Source organism: Pogona vitticeps, chromosome 6, assembly GCF_051106095.1.
Source record: "Pogona vitticeps strain Pit_001003342236 chromosome 6, PviZW2.1, whole genome shotgun sequence".
Classification (NCBI taxonomy): domain Eukaryota; kingdom Metazoa; phylum Chordata; class Lepidosauria; order Squamata; family Agamidae; genus Pogona; species Pogona vitticeps.
Window position 1 is genome coordinate 31,634,001 of NC_135788.1, and position 19,343 is coordinate 31,653,343.

At 41.8% G+C, this 19,343-nt stretch overlaps 1 protein-coding gene across 1 annotated transcript in view; it reads right to left on the reverse strand.

The window, feature by feature from the left end:
• LOC140707469 (uncharacterized) overlaps positions 1–19,343 on the reverse strand; it is a 92,051-nt gene that overhangs the window by 34,197 nt on the left and 38,511 nt on the right. The window contains exons 2-3 of the mRNA XM_078377167.1: positions 3,890–4,058; positions 310–398 (exon numbers count right to left, since the gene is read on the reverse strand). Coding sequence (XP_078233293.1) covers positions 310–398; positions 3,890–4,058 — 258 coding nt within the window. The remainder of the gene's footprint in view (positions 1–309; positions 399–3,889; positions 4,059–19,343) is intronic.

Below are 19,343 nucleotides of genomic sequence, written 5' to 3' on the forward strand. Positions count from 1 at the left end.
GTGAGAGACTGGACCTTATTAGATCACGAGAGTCCCTCTGTGTGGCCTACCATATTTCACATAAATTAAGTAGAAAATGCATTCATGTGGAAATTTATGCACATGCAGTTATTGAACCCCCCCCCCATAGTTAACAGATACTTTTTCAGTACACATCAGTGTGACTCTACTCAACATTAAATCCTCTACATAACTAGAACACTACTCACTCTCAGAGTACAAGATCTAAATGTTGAAGATTTATTAGAATATGTATTTTTACATGTTAACCTGGCTGGATAGCTCAGTTGTCCAGAGAAAAGAACCTACCTGTCTGGCCTTGTGGAAACTGCACCCCAGGGCACCCCCCCAGAAGAAAGGAATGGTAAATCACTTCGGATAATGCTCTATCTGGAAGGCTGAAAAGCATTGCCTTAAGTCAGAATTGACTTGACAGCATATTATTATTATTATTATCCCAAGATCCCTGAAGATGAGAGTCACAACTGCTATAACTGTGTTGTGTAGATCCATTTCAGGGCTTGGATAGCGTTGCACTTGCCTGATCCTATCTCTAGCCATATACCCCTAATAATCAGACGTAGGCATTCTGAATACAAGCTGGGCCTATGGTAGGGATGGGCTGAGTGCAGCCCTCCAGATGTTGTGGGAATGCAACTCCCATCTCCCACCATTGATGAGGCTGGTAAGACCTGCTGGGAGAAGCATTCCCTCCACATCTGGACAGCTGCACTATGCCCATCCTTGGTTTAACCATGTACACTCATGTTATAGTGTTTTAAAGCTGTTTGGGTCTGGGTGGGAGATTGCTAAGAAGCTCCAGTAAACCTGTTCTAAAAATAGAACACAATAAATTTAGATATTCATCATCATCATCATCATCATCATCATCATTATTATTTTATTATTAAAAATTCTAAGCACAGTCAATCAAAATTATAAAAACATCGACTGGTACTGTATTACATAACAGATACAAATTCTAACCCCAAACCTAAGTATCTGTTAAATATTGATGTAATATGTATGCTGTTCCTAATATTGCCATTTTTGTAGCTCTGTTGATGTTATTTCTGGAATCTGCAACTGCTGATAATACTGTGTGAGATTTCTTGATATTGTTCTCAAAGCCCCAGTGACTACAAGAACCACTGAGGTATGTTTCATCCACAAATTAATGTTTCAATTGCCAGATCTCTGTATTTTGTTAGTTTTTCTAATTCTTTAGCTTCAGATCTGGCATATCCTGGAATTGTAATGTCAATGATCTAGAGAATTTTTCATTCTATCACTACTATGTCTTGTGTGTTATGTTCAAGGTGTCTATCTGTTTGGATCTGGAAATCCTACAGATATTGACTTTGCCATTTTTGACACTTTCTCTGCCTGATGTTCCCATGGGTTTTTGGAGGTTAGCAAGTTATATTTTTTGCATAACATCCAGGGCACTAATTTTGCCACTCTATCATGTCTAATTTTGTAATCCGTGCAATCTTTGGATATTCACACATGAGGTATGACAAAGTTTCATCTTTTTCTTGGCAGAGTCAATATTTGCTGTTACACTAATTCCTTGGAAATTAGCTTTCATCAGATTAGTTTGGAGTGCTTGTACTTGTGCAAGAAAAATCAAACCTTTCTTTCTTAATGGTTCCCAGTTTCAGCCATGCCCATGTGGAATTATTGTCATGCCTTCCTTCAATATTTCTCAGGTATTGTCCATGTAGTGGTTTATTTTTCCATCTGTTTAATTTATTTTCAAACTGTTGTTTCTTATATTGAGTATTTGTTTCTGTTGTTTTCAAAATATTCTCCACTTTCACTGCCTTACAGTAAGTAAATTTTCTCTATTTGTACTAATATAATCATTTAGGCTTCTTTTTTCCTTCCTGACAAATCCTGAAACTGAGGCTCCAATACTTTGGTCATCTCATGAGAAGACACGACTCCCTGGAAAAGACGCTGATGTTAGGAAAGTGTGAAGGCAGGAGGAGAAGGGGACGACAGAGGATGAGATGGTTGGACAGTGTCATTGAAGCTACCAACATGAATTTGACTCAACTCCAGGAGGCAGTGGAAGACAGGAGGGCCTGGCGTGCTCTGGTCCATGGGGTCACAAAGAGTCAGACACAACTGAACAACTAAACAACAAACCAACCATTAATTATGATGAAAAAGAATAAACAGAAGTTGTTTCCCAAGGACTTCATTAGGTGCTATAGCTCCTAGACATCTGGTGACAAGTGGATTACAGGGCTCAGCAGACTCTGTTGAGGAACCAGGACAGGCCACTGCAAAGTTACTGGAACAACAAAACTAGTATAAAACTTGGACTCCCACCAAAAATCAAGAAATTATGAAACTGTGAAATGCTATTACGAGATAAACTCAACAGCCCATGGTTTTCAAAAAAGAAAGATGGAAATCTGGAAAAGGAAACACCTGAATAGTGACATAACTGAATGATTACTGGACTAGAGAAGGTTTATCACCTGGAATAAAGTATTTTCAGAACTGGAATTGCCAGAACTAGAATGTATGTGTAGGGGAACAACTTATGGAACAACCCAGAAATTATGAGTTTACAGAACAGGAGACATTGAGACATCATTGAGGGGAAAAAACAGTAAACCATATTAGCCAAAACACAGAAAGACAAATGCTCCCCATTTTGTGCCAGTTACAAAGTACAGCAGGAAAAGATGTACTAACAGATGCAAATATAGTAATCAGAACAATCAGAACCAGTACACTAAAGGAAATAATCCAGCTCATCTATAGCACATAATAACCATAGAACTTGGTTACAAACTGAAAAAAAAATAGAAAACTCCTGGCACTCCATAATGGAAAATTCATCTGAAGAAAAATGAACAAATTATGTGCAGACATTAGCAACTTAAAATACTTGAAAGATTTGAAACTTTAAAATGAAAAAGTAAAAGCCAAACTATGCAAAATATATGACCTAGAAAGGAAAACAGTGTTTGAAAGTATGTTAAAACAATGGGTAATAGCTACAGCAAAGAAAATTGAAAGATATGATGCACGCTTGAAGCAATATTGGGAAAACATGCAATTTCAAAATAACCAACAACTACTCTATAAATCACTAGGAGAAAATACAGAGGAAAATAAATGAGGCCCATGTAAAGATGATGCTCCAAAATTTTGGAAAGAAATTTCAGAAAGCCCAACCAGACATAACAAAAATGCCTCATGGATTAAAGACATTTGTAAAGAAACCCATGAAAACATATGGACGATATTGAATTACAACTGAAATGATAAAAAGACAACTGAAGGCTGTGAGTGCACCTGGACAAGATGAGCTGCATGGTTCTTCTGCATGGTCTCTGTGAATGCACACAAATGGGTTGTTCTGCGCCTGCGCAGGATGTTTCAGAAGGTTCTAGAGCTTAAAAACATGTGATAATGTGACGTTCCCCCATGGAGTGCATGCTCCGCCCTCCCAATGTCTTTTCAGTTTCTTTTTACTGCCACTTTGGTAGGACGTATTTGGAATACTAGAGCAATCACAGCGAGTATTTCAATTATCTAAATTCTCTAAATCCATATAGATTCAATCATTTTTTTCTTTGACGTTCCCCTGTGATTATCAACTCTTTGTTTCCCCCATTCACAATCTTTTTTCTCTTCCCATATTTTTTCTTCCCCTCCCAATCACCTGTTTCTCTCTCCTTCTATTTTTATGCCCCCCAGACCATTCAAATGGTGCATCTTTTGCGCCAATAAGATACCACTCACAGACGGGCACGATCGTTGTTTATTTTGTCTGGGAGAACAACATCAGACCCACTCGTGCCCTGAGTGTAAAAAACTTACCAAACAGGCACTCAAATTATGATTACAACGACTATGATCTTACCTTTGGGAATGGTCCCTCAATCCGACCATGGACCCGACGACATCACCATCTCCCAAAGAAATGGCTCGCTCCTTATCGGGCCCGACGGCAGTACCATTTCGCCAGAAGGAACCTTCGAAATCCTCTTTGAAGTTGAGCTCAACTCCCATTTCGATAGGTCCTACCCATTCTGACAAGTCATTTAAAAAGAAGGATAAAGTTAAGACAAAAAAGCCAAAGAAAATGACAAAATCCACTCAAATTGACCTTCCTCAATCAATGATTCCATCACCCTTTCTTGAAGAATCATCTCGAGAGGCCCCTGTTTCAACTTTAGACAGGGATGATCCTACCTTAACACTGGCCCAGGCTGTAGCTTCTATGGCTAGCCTGTCCCCTAGTACCGGCAATCCAGCCCGGCCTTGGCCCATTCAAGCCCTTGGTCATCGGGGGGGGGGAGAGGATACCTGTTCAGCTTTCAGAATCGGAGTCATCCCATCACTCACCCCACAAACACAGGGGAAAAAGATGGTATGTCTCTCCAATCCACTATGCTCCTTCGTATAGAGACATATATTATTATCCTGAACCACTTCAGTACCATAACAGAAGTGATTATAGAGACAGGCATCATCATTATGATCCTTACTACACAGAAGCATTTACTGAACAGGCTTATTATGACAAGCCCAAGAGAGTATGCTATGCCTCTCCACCACGGTATTCACCATCCGTATCACCATCGCCACCGCACAATTGATACTCATTGGCTTCAACTCATTCCATATCAACCCATCAGACCTTGATTCCAATGAAATCTGCACTCAAAAGGCCTCTTCAGTTACCAGAAGGTCAGGTTCCACCAAAACACACAAAAACAATCAAGACACTGTACCTCCCTCCAAGTTACTATTGTTTACAAGTGCCCTTCTCCCCCACCCTCGGACACAGAACAACATTCGGTACCAGGTCATACAACTCATCAATCACTACCATTGACATTGACCACAAGATCACGTTGATCACCTTCTTGATCATTCACATCGTTTCAAGATTTGGCATCCACCTTATCTAATGAATCACCATCCAACCTTCCCAGTCCTCCATCTCACATGGGAGAAAATCACCCTCCATCACCATCAGAGGATTTCACATCTTACTCTCAGTTGACCCTGCGAATGGCTAAATCCCTGCAACTCAACATTGAGGAGCCACCTCCTCAGAAAAAGGTCCTTGTTTTTGACAATTTAAATCAGGACAAAACACTACCACTCAGCCTCAGTTTTATTCCTGCTATGTTTGAATTAATTAAGGAATCATGGGATAAGCTTCCTTCCTCACTCCAAATCTCACACCGTGTCAAATACCATTACAAAACTCATGGAACAGATACAGCTTTTCTCTCCAAACTCCTGATGCCGAACTCTATCATAGTAGAGTCTACCCAGTCGAGAGCATGCAGTAAATTGTCTGTCACTCCTGCCAACAGGGAAAGCCTAAAAATTAACATTCTTAGCAGAAGATTATATTCCCTCACCTCTTTCATCATGAGGGTAGCTAATTATCAGGTCGCCATGTGCGCATACCATCGTCAACTATGGGACAAGATCTTGCCCATTATTCAATCAGCACCAGATGCTACCAAAATAGAGGCACTCAATATACACACCGAGGCCTCTACCTTGGCCAAACATCAGAGAATAGCTGCACGTCACACAGCAGATGCAGCTTCTAAGGCAATGTCCACTTCAATTGCTTCATGCTTGGTTGTGATCTGCAAACATCTCGGATGATAACAAGACATGAATAGAAGACCTCCCTTTTGATGCCACCGGCCTCTTCAATGCCAAAACTGATGAACTCATGGAGAACCTCTATAAAATTCACAAAACAACACGTTCCTACACAGCTCAACAAGCCTACTGTTATCAGCGCCCTCAATACCGCAGACAACCATTCTACCAACAACAATTCCAACCATATCAACAGCCATACTGATCATTTCGACCACAAACTCAAGAGAGACCTTACACAACACCATCTACATCTGCGGCCTCACCCTTGCAGCCCCAACAACTACAGACTCGAAGGCATCCCTTTCGACAACAACAGAAAAAGAGTAAGCAATACCCATGAATCTTTATTTCCATTCCAAACCAGACTCCATCCTTTCATCTGTGCCTGGAAAAAAAATCACTGATAATTGGGTCCTCTCCATTATCCTAAATGGCGATTTTATTGAATTTTACCACACCCCACCCTCTGGCATCATTCGGACTACCCCATATTCATTAGCTCTCTATGAAGAAGTCTCCCTCCTCTTACAAAAGCCAGCCATACTCATAGCCCCTTCCTCTTCATTACATGAAGGATTCTATTCCAGATACTTTACGGTTCCCAAAAAGGATGGAGGACTTCACCCTATTCTCGATCTCAGGAACCTCAACAAGTTTATCCAACCCCGACATTTTCGAATGCTAACTCTTGAAACTATCACCCCCGCTCCTTTCACAGGGAGACTGGTTTGTCGTTATCGATCTGGGAGATGCCTACTTCCACATTTTAATTCATCCACTCCATTACAAATTTCTCCGATTCAGATTCAACAACGTATTGTACCAATTCTTCTCCCTTCCATTCGGACTTTCCATGGCACCAAGGACATTCACCAAATGTATGGCACCAGTCGCAACTTACCTCAGACTTCAGGGCATCACCATCTTCCCGTATATAGACTGATTAACAGTCGCTCCTTCTTAACATGATACAATCAGAGCTACCCAATTAACTCTCGGCACTCTTCAAAGCTTAGGTCTCAACGTAAACATTGCTAAGTCTCACCTAAAACCCTCACAGACCGCCACCTACATCAGTGCATACTTCGACTCCCTCTGAGCCAGAAACTTCCTACCCCAAGAGAGAATCAGCAAATTAAAACAAGCTATCCGACCATTCCAACCCTTGGCGTTGGTATCGGCACACCAAGCCCAGCACCTCCTCAGGCTCATGGCATCTACCACAGCCATCATCCAACACACGCAGCTCAAAATGAGATCACTACAATCTTGGTTCCTGTCACTATTCAACCCCATGACACATCACCAGTCTAAACGTCTCACAGTAACACCAGAACTTGCCAGTCAACTTGCCTGGTGGACGTTCCTCCCTCATTTGATGGTAGCCAGACCCTTCCAACCTCTGCAGCTCTCCATACAAGTCATTACCGATGACAGACCATTGGAATGGGGGGCTCACTGTCAACATCACAGGATACACGGTCTATGGAGAAAATGAGATCACTCCATATCAACCATCTAGAACTTTTGACAATCATAAAAGCCTTTCATGCCTTTGTACCACTAACTGCAGGACAAGCAGTACAGATAGCTACAGACAACACCACACCGCTGTACTATGTCAACAAACAAGGAGGTACACACTCCCTATCACTTCTATATCTTGCCATAGAACTTTGGGAATGGTGCTACCTACACCACATTTTCCCAGGAGCCATCCATGTTTCTACAGACAACAACTGTCTTGCAGGTCACTTCAGTCGCCTTACCACAAGGACACATGAGTGGACACTGAACAACAAAGTCTTCAACCTCCTCTGTCACCAATGGGGTGTCCCGACCATCAATCTTTTTGCCTCTGAGACCAACGCCGAATGCCAATGGTATTGCTCTCAAGCCAACATTGATCCACAATCACTCGGAGATGCGTTTATGAGAGATTGGACAGGACAACTACTCTACCTGTTCCCACCAATCCCTCTCATTCAAAGATCAGTCATTCAACTCTGGCAATCCCATGCCAATGCCATTCTCATCACTCTGTGGTAGCCACGTCAACCATGGTCCACCCATCTGAGATCGATGTCAACCAATGTATTCCATCTGCAGTTGATATCCAACCTTCTCACACAGAACAATGGGATGATCCTGACATTCACTCTCTGAATCTGACAGCTTGGAGGATACGCCCACCATTCGAACTGTCCTAGATCGGGCTTGAAAGCCATCTACCCAAAAACTATGTGGAACCAAATGTAAATCTTTCATCTCCTTCACTCATCCTGGAAATCTAACTGCAGTCTCAGCTTCTTTAAGGACCTACTTACCTTTATTCTTCACCTCTTCAATCTCAGGCTATCTCACTCGACCTTGAAGGTTTATATTTCATCTGTTGTAGTCCATCAGCCCTCTCATTCTGATTCAGCAAGACTTTTCTGTCACCCAACCCTAAAGAGATTCCTTAAAGGACTCCAAAATATTCGACCTCCGATACAACAACCTCTACCACAGTGGTCATTACTATTGGTCCTCAATTCCCTCACTAGACCACTCTTCAAACCAATGGCCACCTATAATCTTAAGTTACTTTTGTTGAAGACGTCATTTCTTGTGACAATAACATCTGCCAAATGTGCCAGTGAATTAGCGGCTCTCAGATCTGATCCACCTTACCTCCAAATTCCAACCAGATAAGGTCACCTTATATTTTGATGTATCATTTTTACTAAAAATTGTCTCTGATTTCCATCTAAATCAACCACTTATTCTGCCAACTGTTTCCTTCTCCTTCTTCATGCATCGAGCGCATACTCCACATGCTAGACATCCAAAGGTCTCTGGATTTCTATATTAACAGGACAAGGATATTCAGGAAGTCTCCAAGACTCTTCCTATGCTTCCAAGGCCCTCACAAAGGTGCTCCAGCATCATCTCAAACCATTTCTCGCTGGATTGTTCAAGCAATCTCATTGGCTTACGAACCTTCAGGCAAGACACCTCCTGAACACTTAAAGGCTCATTCCACCAAAGCACTATCAACATCCATTGCTCTCCACCATGGAATAGAACTGAGAGGTAATGGGAGACACAGAACTACAGACTGTGTAGAAAATAAGACGGAAATGGTTAATCTATTGTATGAATCAACCTCCTTCTTGTGCAATCTTGAATTGTATCCAAGCTGTTACTGTAAGTTATTTCATTTCACAAATTGTTCTGGGAAGTTTTCATATTGATGTTTATAAACATTTGTTTTGCACTCTGTTAAGATCTGTAGCTGTATTCCAAAACCAAAACCAAGAGCCAACCAAACTCTAAGATTAGATTCTAAAATCTTCCTGAATGTCCTTCTGTGTGAGAGGATTTGGCAATCTGAACATTTGATTGCAGAATTCTAAAAGGACATTTGTCACTAGAAAGCCTTTCTCAAAATGAGGGAGCACAGAGTTTGAAAGCTACCCTGTACAGAGTGCAAATATGTATAACTGCTTCCCCTTCATTTAGGGAACTGGAGAGAGACAGAAAGTGCACAGAGAAACTGCAACAGGTCACTGGCCACAATGAACAAGACATAAAGGCTTTCTGACCTTTACAGCCCCACCACAACAAACATCATCCAGTGTTTTGACTTTTGCTGTTAGAGGACTGCACATTGCAGCTTGAGTGCCAAGTAATCAACTAGGGAAAAGAAACAAAACTTCACTTGCTTCAGAGTTGTGAGATGTAGAGAAGGAAAAAAATGCCCTCTGTCTGTCTGCAGATTATAACCCTACAATTACATTTTTCAGTGGCTCCTCATCACATGTCTCTTGCTGCTTTGTATCTTGTATAGACACTGCTGGGACAGGCACTGTGATCTTACCTTAGCAAATGAAAATTTTTCAGCCAAAAGAATGCATCATTTGAGAGAGCTGTATTTTTTCTGTTCTTCCGTGATGTCCCTCCTCCGGTAAGTTACCTTGTTATTCACCTATTAGTGTGCATTCACAGAGACCACGAAGAAGAAAGAGAGGTTACTTACCTGTAACTCTGGTTCTTCAAGTGGTCATCTGTGAATTCACACTTCCCGCCTGTCCTCCCCTCTGTCCGTCACTCCTGTATCACCTGATGCAGAGGCAGGCTATTTTTCGGAACTGAGGTAATTACCACGATGGGCAGACCACGTGGGCTAGGGGGGCGGTCCTTGATGAATGTATCATAAAGTTCTAGAATATTCCGGAGACCTCTGCAGAAGCGCAGATTAAACCCATTAGTGCGCATTCACAGATGACCACTCAAAGAACCAGAGTTACAGGTAAGTAACCTCTCTGTCTCTCTGAATGGGATAGTACTGGGGAGGTAGGAGTGGGCTGATATTCCCTAAGGGTGAGCTGCTCCTTTCTAATGGTTTTCTACAAATGGAATTTTGCCTCTTGTTAAGAATCTCTGGGACTATTCTCGTATAATACCATTTTAAAGCACTGCTATGCAACTACGTAGTTAGGAGTGAAGTACAGTGGTGCCTTGCATAGCGATCACTCCGTTTTACAACAAAATAGCTTTGCGATGGACTTTTTGCCATCGCAAGAGCGATCGCTTTGCGATGGTCCCTATGGGGAAAATTCGCTTTGTGATGATTGTGGGGGAGCGCTCCCCTGTGATCGTTGCAAAGGCCCCGCCGATCAGCTGTGCGAAAATGGGGGCTTTGCGATGATTACGGAGGAGCGCTCCCCCGCGATCGTCGCAAAGGCCCCGCCGATCAGCTGTGTGAAAATGGGGCCTTCGGAATGATCGCGGGGAGCAAATGCCCCATTTTCGCACAGCTGATCGGCAGTTCCAAAATGGCCGCCCACTGTTTTGCCTCGCTTTAGAGGCACCAAAAATGGTCGCCCCTATGGAGGATTGTCGCATAAAGTGAGTTTTTAAGCCCGTAGGAATGCATTAAACGCTTTTAAATACGTTTCTATGGGCTTTTGAAAATCACTTAGCGATGGAATCGCATAGCAGCGATTTTTGCTGCATGGATTAACATCGCTAAGCAAGGCACCACTGTATTTTTAAAAGGTGTCTTGGTGGCACCACATTTCTCTAATCTATGTCCTTTAATTAAACATACTGGATCAAATTCTGCTGCATAAAGTACACCTGCATAAAGATGTTACTGACAGGGGGAGATCTGCAATAATTAGAGTTCCTGCTTCTGTTCCAGAGATCCTGTGGCTTGCATACAATGGGACTGATTACACACAAGCCAGACAAGTTATGGGATACAAATAAAAACTCTTAAGTCTCCCCTACTGGTGAAATCATCAATCTTATGCAAGATTGCTTTTTCTTTACTTGTTACGTTTCTTAAACTGGAATTTGATTTTCAGCATGCATTTCATTAACATCTAATTTGAGATTAGTCCATGGAGGCTCAGATCATAAATAAAAACAACACTGCACTATTGTCAACTAAGCCTGCAAAAACATTACACTCCCATTCACATTTAACCTCCGCAGCAGCCCTGTTCAACTCAGTGGGACTTAGTTCTGAAGGGGGATTTAAAGACTGGTCCTGTAAAGCACATAATTATTTACTTCACATAAGCCAGAAACAAAATAATGACATGTAACAGCAAATAAGGCAGCTTAGCATTTGATTATTAAATAGTTTTCCCAAAAAACCTGAAGTATCAGACTCAACTATATTATAAAACTCTTTGGCATGAGTGATATCTCTAAGTTATTTATTTATAACTCACTTTCAAGCTCAGGTTTTGAGTGTCTGCACATGATGGTGAGGCTTAGGGTTAGGTTTGGGATAGTGCCTGGTGTATTGCTCTCTCTGCAACCCAACACTTTCCCTGCCAGGGCTGGCTGAGTTCATCTCTGCTGCTGTGTTGATGTCACCTAAGACTATTGATAGCTGGGGACTTCAACATCCATGCCAAGTCTGGGCTTTCAGTTCCAGCCCTGCAGTTCATGGGTGCTATAACAGCCATAAACGTATCCCAGCATGTCAGTGGCCCCACCCATAAAGCTGGACCTGGTGGAATTCTATAAATGAGCAATTTCCAAAACGTCCTGTCCTCAACAGCACTGCTCAGCTCTTGCAAACTCAAGCTTGTGGCTTGTTTTAGGGAGTCAATCCATCTTACATTTGGTCTTTCTCTTTTGTTGATACCTTCAAATTTTTTTCAGCGTTATTGTCTTTTCCAGAAAATCCTGTCTTCTCATGCCCAAAATAGGACAAAGTCAGTTACAACATTTTTACCTCCAGCAGTGATTCAGGCTTGATTTGATCTAGAATTCACTTGTTCCTCTTTCTGGCAGTCCAGGATATCCACAACACTTATCCCACACCACTTGTCAAATGAATCATTTTTTCCCCTGTCAGCTTTCTTTACTGTCCATCTTTGACACCTGTACATGGTGGTGGGAAATACAAGCGTGTGGATGATCTTGGCCTTGATCTCTAGTAACACATCCTTACACTCGATGATCTTTTCTAATTCCTTCATTGCTGCCCTTTCAAATCTCAGTCTTCTCATTTCTTGGCTGCAATCACAATTTGGATTGATGATCGAACCAACGTATACAAAATCTCCAGCTGCAATGGAGATTTTGTACACCTCTGATAAGATCCTCATAAAAGAAATTTCAATTTATTCTTAAGTGCCTACTTCCTCACATTGTCAAGAAAAGGAGATAAATAATGTTCCTTGTAACTGGGGTATAACTGGCAGTTTAGGAAATGGTAAGCTAGATTTTCCATGTCTACAAAGTCAATCTTGCACTGCAGTGCCACAGAATCTTCTACATTGCATCATGGTGTCCATTTTAGCTCATACTAAAGATTGGTAAAGGCAATGTGTTGACCCTTTTTCATTAGGAGAAACGGGTATCTCCCCTGCCCCTAAACTATGTTTTAAGCTTCACTAGCTATTTCATAGACTATACTTGACAGCCCAGCTATATTTGTCTGGGATTTGGTATCCTGTGTTCTTTATTTAAAAACTAAAAAGCTAGAAACACATAGAGGCTACCCACTAAAACCATAATTGACAGCAGCTTTGAAAAAGTATACAGGTCATATTTTAAAAAACCTTAGCCATCTGGTTCATCCTTGGAAACCTGTCATCACTCATTTGAAGTTGCTGGCGCCAATAATTAAATTTCCTAAAATGAATCACATCTAACACAGACAATATTCCAAATTTGTCTCTAATTTCTTGACAGTCTTGACACACCTACAGCTAGGCATAAGAACCTATTCAGAATGCATTACATTTTTTTGTGTTATTGGCACAGCCTCAAATGTTTGCACCAAAAATTAACATACGAAGTGCCTTTGTCTTATACACTCTCACAACCAGCTGAATAAGCTTGGCTACTTTTAGTTCAAGAGCTGATTAAAATTTTAGTACGGGCAGGTGCTTTCAGCTTGGTTCTCTTTACCTGTGAAACCCACCATCCTGCAGATGAAAAGACAATGCTCAAATAATTCAAAGATCCCATTTGCTAAATTTCACTGAAGTCTAAAATCCACTTATATCCAAGGCCATCATTAAAACTAAGGAACCAGAGCTTTATCCAAAGCGTCACGTTTAGAGGATACACCTCTTTCATAGGCAGCCTGGTTGACCACCATAGAAAAAAGGCAGCAATGATTAGTTCTCTGCGTCAATTTTATGGCAGGCCATGTGGCTACTGGCAAAGGAAAGGTCATGGAGTGTACCAGCCTTCTGTGCTGGGCAGTACATAATGAACTTATTAGGATATATAGGATGCTAAATTGTTTTATCATATCATGGCCAAAATCCTGTTCCAAAGCACAAACCCCTGAGAATTGCAGCAGTGGTGTGTTGGTTACCAGGGAGGAACAGATGGAAACTTATGCTTTGGGCTTACTCTTCAAACAGGATTTCAGCACATATGATATCATATGATGTGTGTGCATCATATGATATATGATATGCACACACTTTTGATTTGTTTTTGTAGCTCTAAAAGCACTGCTGATCCCGTTGAGGATGGAAATGTTGGCCAGTGATTTAATTACTTCTTTCTTTTATTTTCACATTATTAATTACAGTAGTGACCCCATATCTACTGATTCGGTATCCATGGTTGCCGCTGGTGCAACAAAGCCCACAGTGTGTACACACACTTCTCTCCTCCTCTCTCTCTTTTTAATGGCTTCCCTCATATCTGTGGTTTCAGGTATCTGTGTTTGATCCTGGATAGAGTCGATTTGGGGGCACAGTTTGTGCTGCTTGCCCCATCTACCAAAATTGTTAGTTACAGCTCTGATTATTCTTTTTCTTGCAAAAGATCAGCTCTTTTGATTTCATGCTATTGATTACTAAACCATTTTCCTGAAACTAATCACTCACCTTTCCCAGTTCTGTGCTTAGTAGATAGGAAAATAGTGTTATCTTCATATGTCAGAATGTTTATCAGCCAATCCATACCAAACTGTTGAAACTAAATCAATAATACAGAAATTAAAGAAAAATGGGGCAAAGATACAGACCTGTGTAACTCCTTAAGTATGACCTTATTTGTTAAAGCTTAATTTATACCAGTCTTTAACTTTCAAACTTGTGTCTACATAAAAGGCCATTATTTTAAAAAAAGAATCTAAGATCTGTCACTTATTTTCAAGCATTTCTGCTCACCTTTGATGGTATAATTTTGTTATCAAATAAGATAAAACAGTTATCAGTAACTGCTGGAAGCCCAGTTACTTTTCCACTAGAATGAATGTTGTTCTGTCCAATCTTTCAATTTTTGTAGAAGAAAAATTGGTTAAATTGCAGAGATATCAATTAAATTAATTAATATATCTAGTCCATTCATCCTCCTTTTTAAAGCAAAGGAAATACATATTGAGCTTCCAGCCACTAGGCATACGTACTTCTTTGCTATTCATGTAGGCAAAAAAGCTCAGTTAGAAATGCAGCCCACCGGTCTGTACTATCGTAGAATGCTCATGTGGCACAAAATCTTCTCCTGAGGCTTTGTTGTTCTTTAATAACAAAACAAATAAAGCTAATTTGCTGGATACTGGATGTGTGGAATGCTCATACTATGGCAAGTAGCACCTTCAGCATTTAAGGAATTCCCCCGTCCTCACAATATGCTACCACCAAGCTTAAGGCTTAGAATGTTCCAGAGAGGGCAGGGCTTTAGGAGGCTGATGTAGGGGTGGCGCGCCTGTCAAAATCAATTTTGATGAGTGCTAGGTATTCTAACTACTCCTGTAATCTCAGGAGGTAGTGATTTTCCGAGTTCCAAATTGGAATGAAGAGCACCTAGAATTCCTTTCTTCACACATTTTCTGACTTGATTTGGCACAGAGGTTGTGCTTAATAATATTCTAGGATGAGCTAGACATGGATTCTTACACTGAATGTGGCCATAGAGCTTTTGTTAACAGACAGAGAGTAGCCAGTAAAGACAGAAGGAAATACATGCTTATATTTAGTGTGGGAAGCCATGTGACCTGGATGCATGTGACACTTAAATCTGATTAGGAGGTAACAACACCAATCAACACTGACCATTGTCTCCCAAGGAAATGCTAGCAATGTGTCTGTGTACAGAGTCTGGATTTAAAAAATATGGGGTGAAGCTCTACATTCTGTGCAGTGCTGTTATGTATAGATATTGGGAAGACCGTTCTATTGTCGAGCCTTTCTACCAACAATGCAGTATGCATAAATGGATATAGACAGTGCACTTGAATTCTTAAGCTAACCCCTCAGGCTTGAGGTGACAACCCCAGAGAAACAGAAGGAGTTCCAAAAAGGGTCTGTACAATATTTTCCCTCTCTGAAAGGGAAGCAAAAGTCACTGTGAGGTCACAGTCAATGCTTGTTTATTCTCTCTCTCTCTCCTTCTCTGTCTTCAGGAAGAAGAGAGTAATAAGGTTGTGGAAATCTCTGCCAAAATCTCTAGTGGAAAGACATAAATGGAGGAGGAGAAATATTTAATCAAAAGACTGAAATGGATCTTGCCTGTGGTTTGAAGAGAGACTGAAAATCTACAAAGAAGGATGCCGTGCTGTGCCAGAAAGGGTATTTTCTCTCTCTCTCTCTCTTTCATAACATTTGTATATTGTAAACATACTATCAGTTCTAACCAGAATTTGACAAAGATGAATGGCGCTGGCTTTATCTTTGTTTGGGGTCTTGTATAGCTGGATATATTTGCACAAGTCACTTAAGCAGTCAGGTATTTTTCCTGCCAAATGGAAATTATTGATTTCTCATCTTCTGAAAGCAGTTTGAATTCCCAGGAGGTAGGGACTATATCGTTTTTTTAAAAAAGCTGTTTTCACTTTCAAGTACTCTACAGTAAAATGTCATTGCCTAATCAAAGTTAAGGTGGCTGGCCTATATAGTGCAAACAGATGATGGACAGCAATGCAAACAGTAGGCATTGTTTCATTTGTGGGAGCAAGGAGGTGATTCTGCCTTATGCAAAATCTTACCCATTCAACAGAAGAACTAGATTCATGGCAGGGATGAGGGTGCATCCGCCAGCCTAACCCCTCCCCCCAAAAAACTAGTAGGACCTTCATACACTGAGCACAAAGGTAGAAAGAGGATTCAGTAAGTGCCTTTGGGTGAATACACTTCCAAAGTTCCTCCGACTGGAAACTGTATGGTGTAAGATCATTTTGGATGCACTTGGTGGCCTCTTCAGACCTTTATGCTCCATGCGCAAAAGGTCTAACTGACTTCCATGAGAAGGGTTTTTCCATGTGTCTTCCACAGCCTCACCCTGGGCTCCAACTCTTCATATACAATGGACCCTCTACTTACGGAATTAATCCGTATTGGAACGGTGGCTGCAGGTCGAAAAGTCTGTAGGTCGGATCTCCATTGACCTGCAATGCATTGAAAACCAATTAATCCATAACCAGCCGTTTTTGTTCCGTTTTTTTTTTTTCCATTTTGGGTTTTTTTTCTGGTCTGTAGGTCGATTCTCCGGCTGCAAGTCAAACCTAAATTTTGCAGCCAGAAAAATCTGTAACTCGAAAGGTTTGTAAGTTGAGCCGTCTGTAAGTCGAGGGTCCACTGCATTCAGATGAATGGCTGAATAGATCTTGTAATATCAAGAAGTCAGGGTGACAAACTGACAAACTGAGTCTTCATCATTAAAGAATATTGGAATTAGCATGGAAATGAAGTCTATATGACTGGACGCTCAGAAGATCCTAGCCACTCTCTCTCTCTCTCTCTCTCTTATTCTGACTTCAAGGAAATCAAGGGACAGAAATGGGGGCGGCTGAAGCTGCAGAGAATGTACAGTGGAAGGAAAGTGATCCAGCTCTAAACTCAAAGGCAGTAAAATAAAAATTAAAAATCAGAGGACAAGCAGGGAGAGGAGAGAACATGGTGGTGGGTGTTCGTTGCATTTCATTGTTACACTCCATCTTAGCATCCACCTTTAAGAAGACGACTTTTGATCAAACAGCTCTATAACATTTTAACATTAACATATACACAATAGGCTGAACTTACAAGGATTCACGAAATCTAACATTAAGCAGTTTACCCAACTGGGATTACAACTTGGAATGTTACAATTAGAGAAGGGCACAAACTGCTGGTTTGGCGGTTCGGTGCAGTTCATTTCCCAGCCAAACAGCTGATTCACAGTTCAGTGTGCTACCCCCTCCAGTGGGCACCCATTTTGCAGCCATGCCCAGAGGAGGTGGGGCAGGGCACTGCTGATGAATGGATTCCTGCTGGGAGGAGGCAGGGTGCCAGGCCGCAGATCAGCTGTTCGGCTTCGGAAATGAACTGTGTCCAACCGTTGACCTAGTGTTTCATGCCCATCTCTAGTAACAAGCTGAAACCCCAGAAATCCCCCAGATGGGGTTGGATTCTATATGTGCACTCAGGAAAGAGCCACAGGAGAGGCTGGTGGATGTATTGTTGGATACCAGGATGCTGGGGAGCAGGGGTGGAGAGAGAGGAGTTGTAAGTCTCCCCTGGTATAGTTCAGGAGGACCCAGAGAGGGGTATGTGCCAGCACAAATGTGCCTGGCATTTTCTGCAGACAAGCCAAGTAGAACTTCCCTGGTTCTCAGCCAAGGATCCTCTCTGGGGAGCCCAAGTGGATTGCAGGGGGAGGAGGAGAGGTAAATGTTAGTGCTACAATCATGCTCCCATCTTTACAACAACATCTGCAAGGGAAAAAGCCAAACCCAAACCTCTTGGCATGAAAAAGTTGCAGCCCTCTTCAGGTAGAGGGAAAAAAAATTGAAAGAAAAATGTGATTCAGCCTTGTACGCCATGTGGATGGGGGGGGGGACACTGAATTCACCCATTGTATAAGCGGAACAAATCCCATGGTATTTGATCATGTGCACCTATGAATACTTCCTGATTCTGTCTATTTCTTGGCTGCTGGGACATAATCACACAACAGACAGCTTGGTTTTAGTGCTGGGGCAGTGTCACCAGCATCCCAACCCTTCATGACCAAATGAGGTTGGCAGTGTGTCCAGGTGGCAATTTCTTTGCCATTGCATCACTAAATTTCATCTTCTTGGGCACAAACTGAGAAGAGGAGAGCTTCATCTATTTCCTCTTTAGAAACTCACCCTTCCCTCAGTGTGGCATTGTATTTTCCTAAAGGTTTGGTCATTTAAACACTTTGGCCCTAGGTAAAGGTAAAGGTTCCCCTTGACAATTTTTGTCCAGTCGTGTTCGACTCTGGGGGTGGTGCTCATCCCCGTTTCCAAGCCATAGAGCCAGCATTTTGTCCGAAGACAATCTTTCGTGGTCACATGGCCAGTGCGACTTAGACACGGAACGCTGTTACCTTCCCACCGAGGTGGTCCCTATTGATCTACTTGCATTTGCATGCTTTCGAACCACTAGGTTGGCGGGAGCTGGGACAAGCGACGGGCGCTCACTCTGTTGCGTGGATTCGATCTTACGGCTGCTTGGTCTTCTGACCCTGCAGCACAGAGGCTTCTGCGGTTTAGCCCGCAGCGCCACCACGTCCTAGACCCCCTGAATTAAAGGGATTTACCTAACTGTGGATCCACCCCTGTTCAGCAGGTGATTCAGTCTCTTTACACTTGTTGGGACAACCCCCAAAAAACTGTAGGCTTTTCATGCTTCCTGCATGCCATCTTGATAAAACAAGCTCCATATGGACAGGGGAAAAGCATTTCACAATCTGATATAATCTGTGGCAAATAACAGTGACAAAATTTTTCCGAACAGACGTTGTAATGAATTGTGTATCCTAACACACAACATTGTTTATTAAACTATAACAATAGTCACCACATTGTGCGAGGTGCTGTGTGGCTGATCAGGCTGTGTTAGAATATCAGACAGACATTCTTAAGTAAGCAGATGCTGCAAGTCAACTCAGATTTCTTGTGCCACACTTATTCTCTCTCCCTTCCCCCCCCCTCCTCTCTGTGCCACAGAAGAAAACCTAAAGCTCTTAATATGAAAGAGTTTGTACAAAGCAGTGCATCCTCAGAAAAGAGGATTACAATAAAAACATGTTTGGGCTGAAGCACACTTAAAAATAGCCTCTGAAATGAATGGGCATTTTAAAATCTTATGGAGAACATCTCATGAAGCTATTGCTTCTTAAGCAGTGCCTGTTAATCTGCGCTGAGCCTAACACAGTGGAAATAAAATATTGCTGTCTGGGAGGATGCTCAACATCCA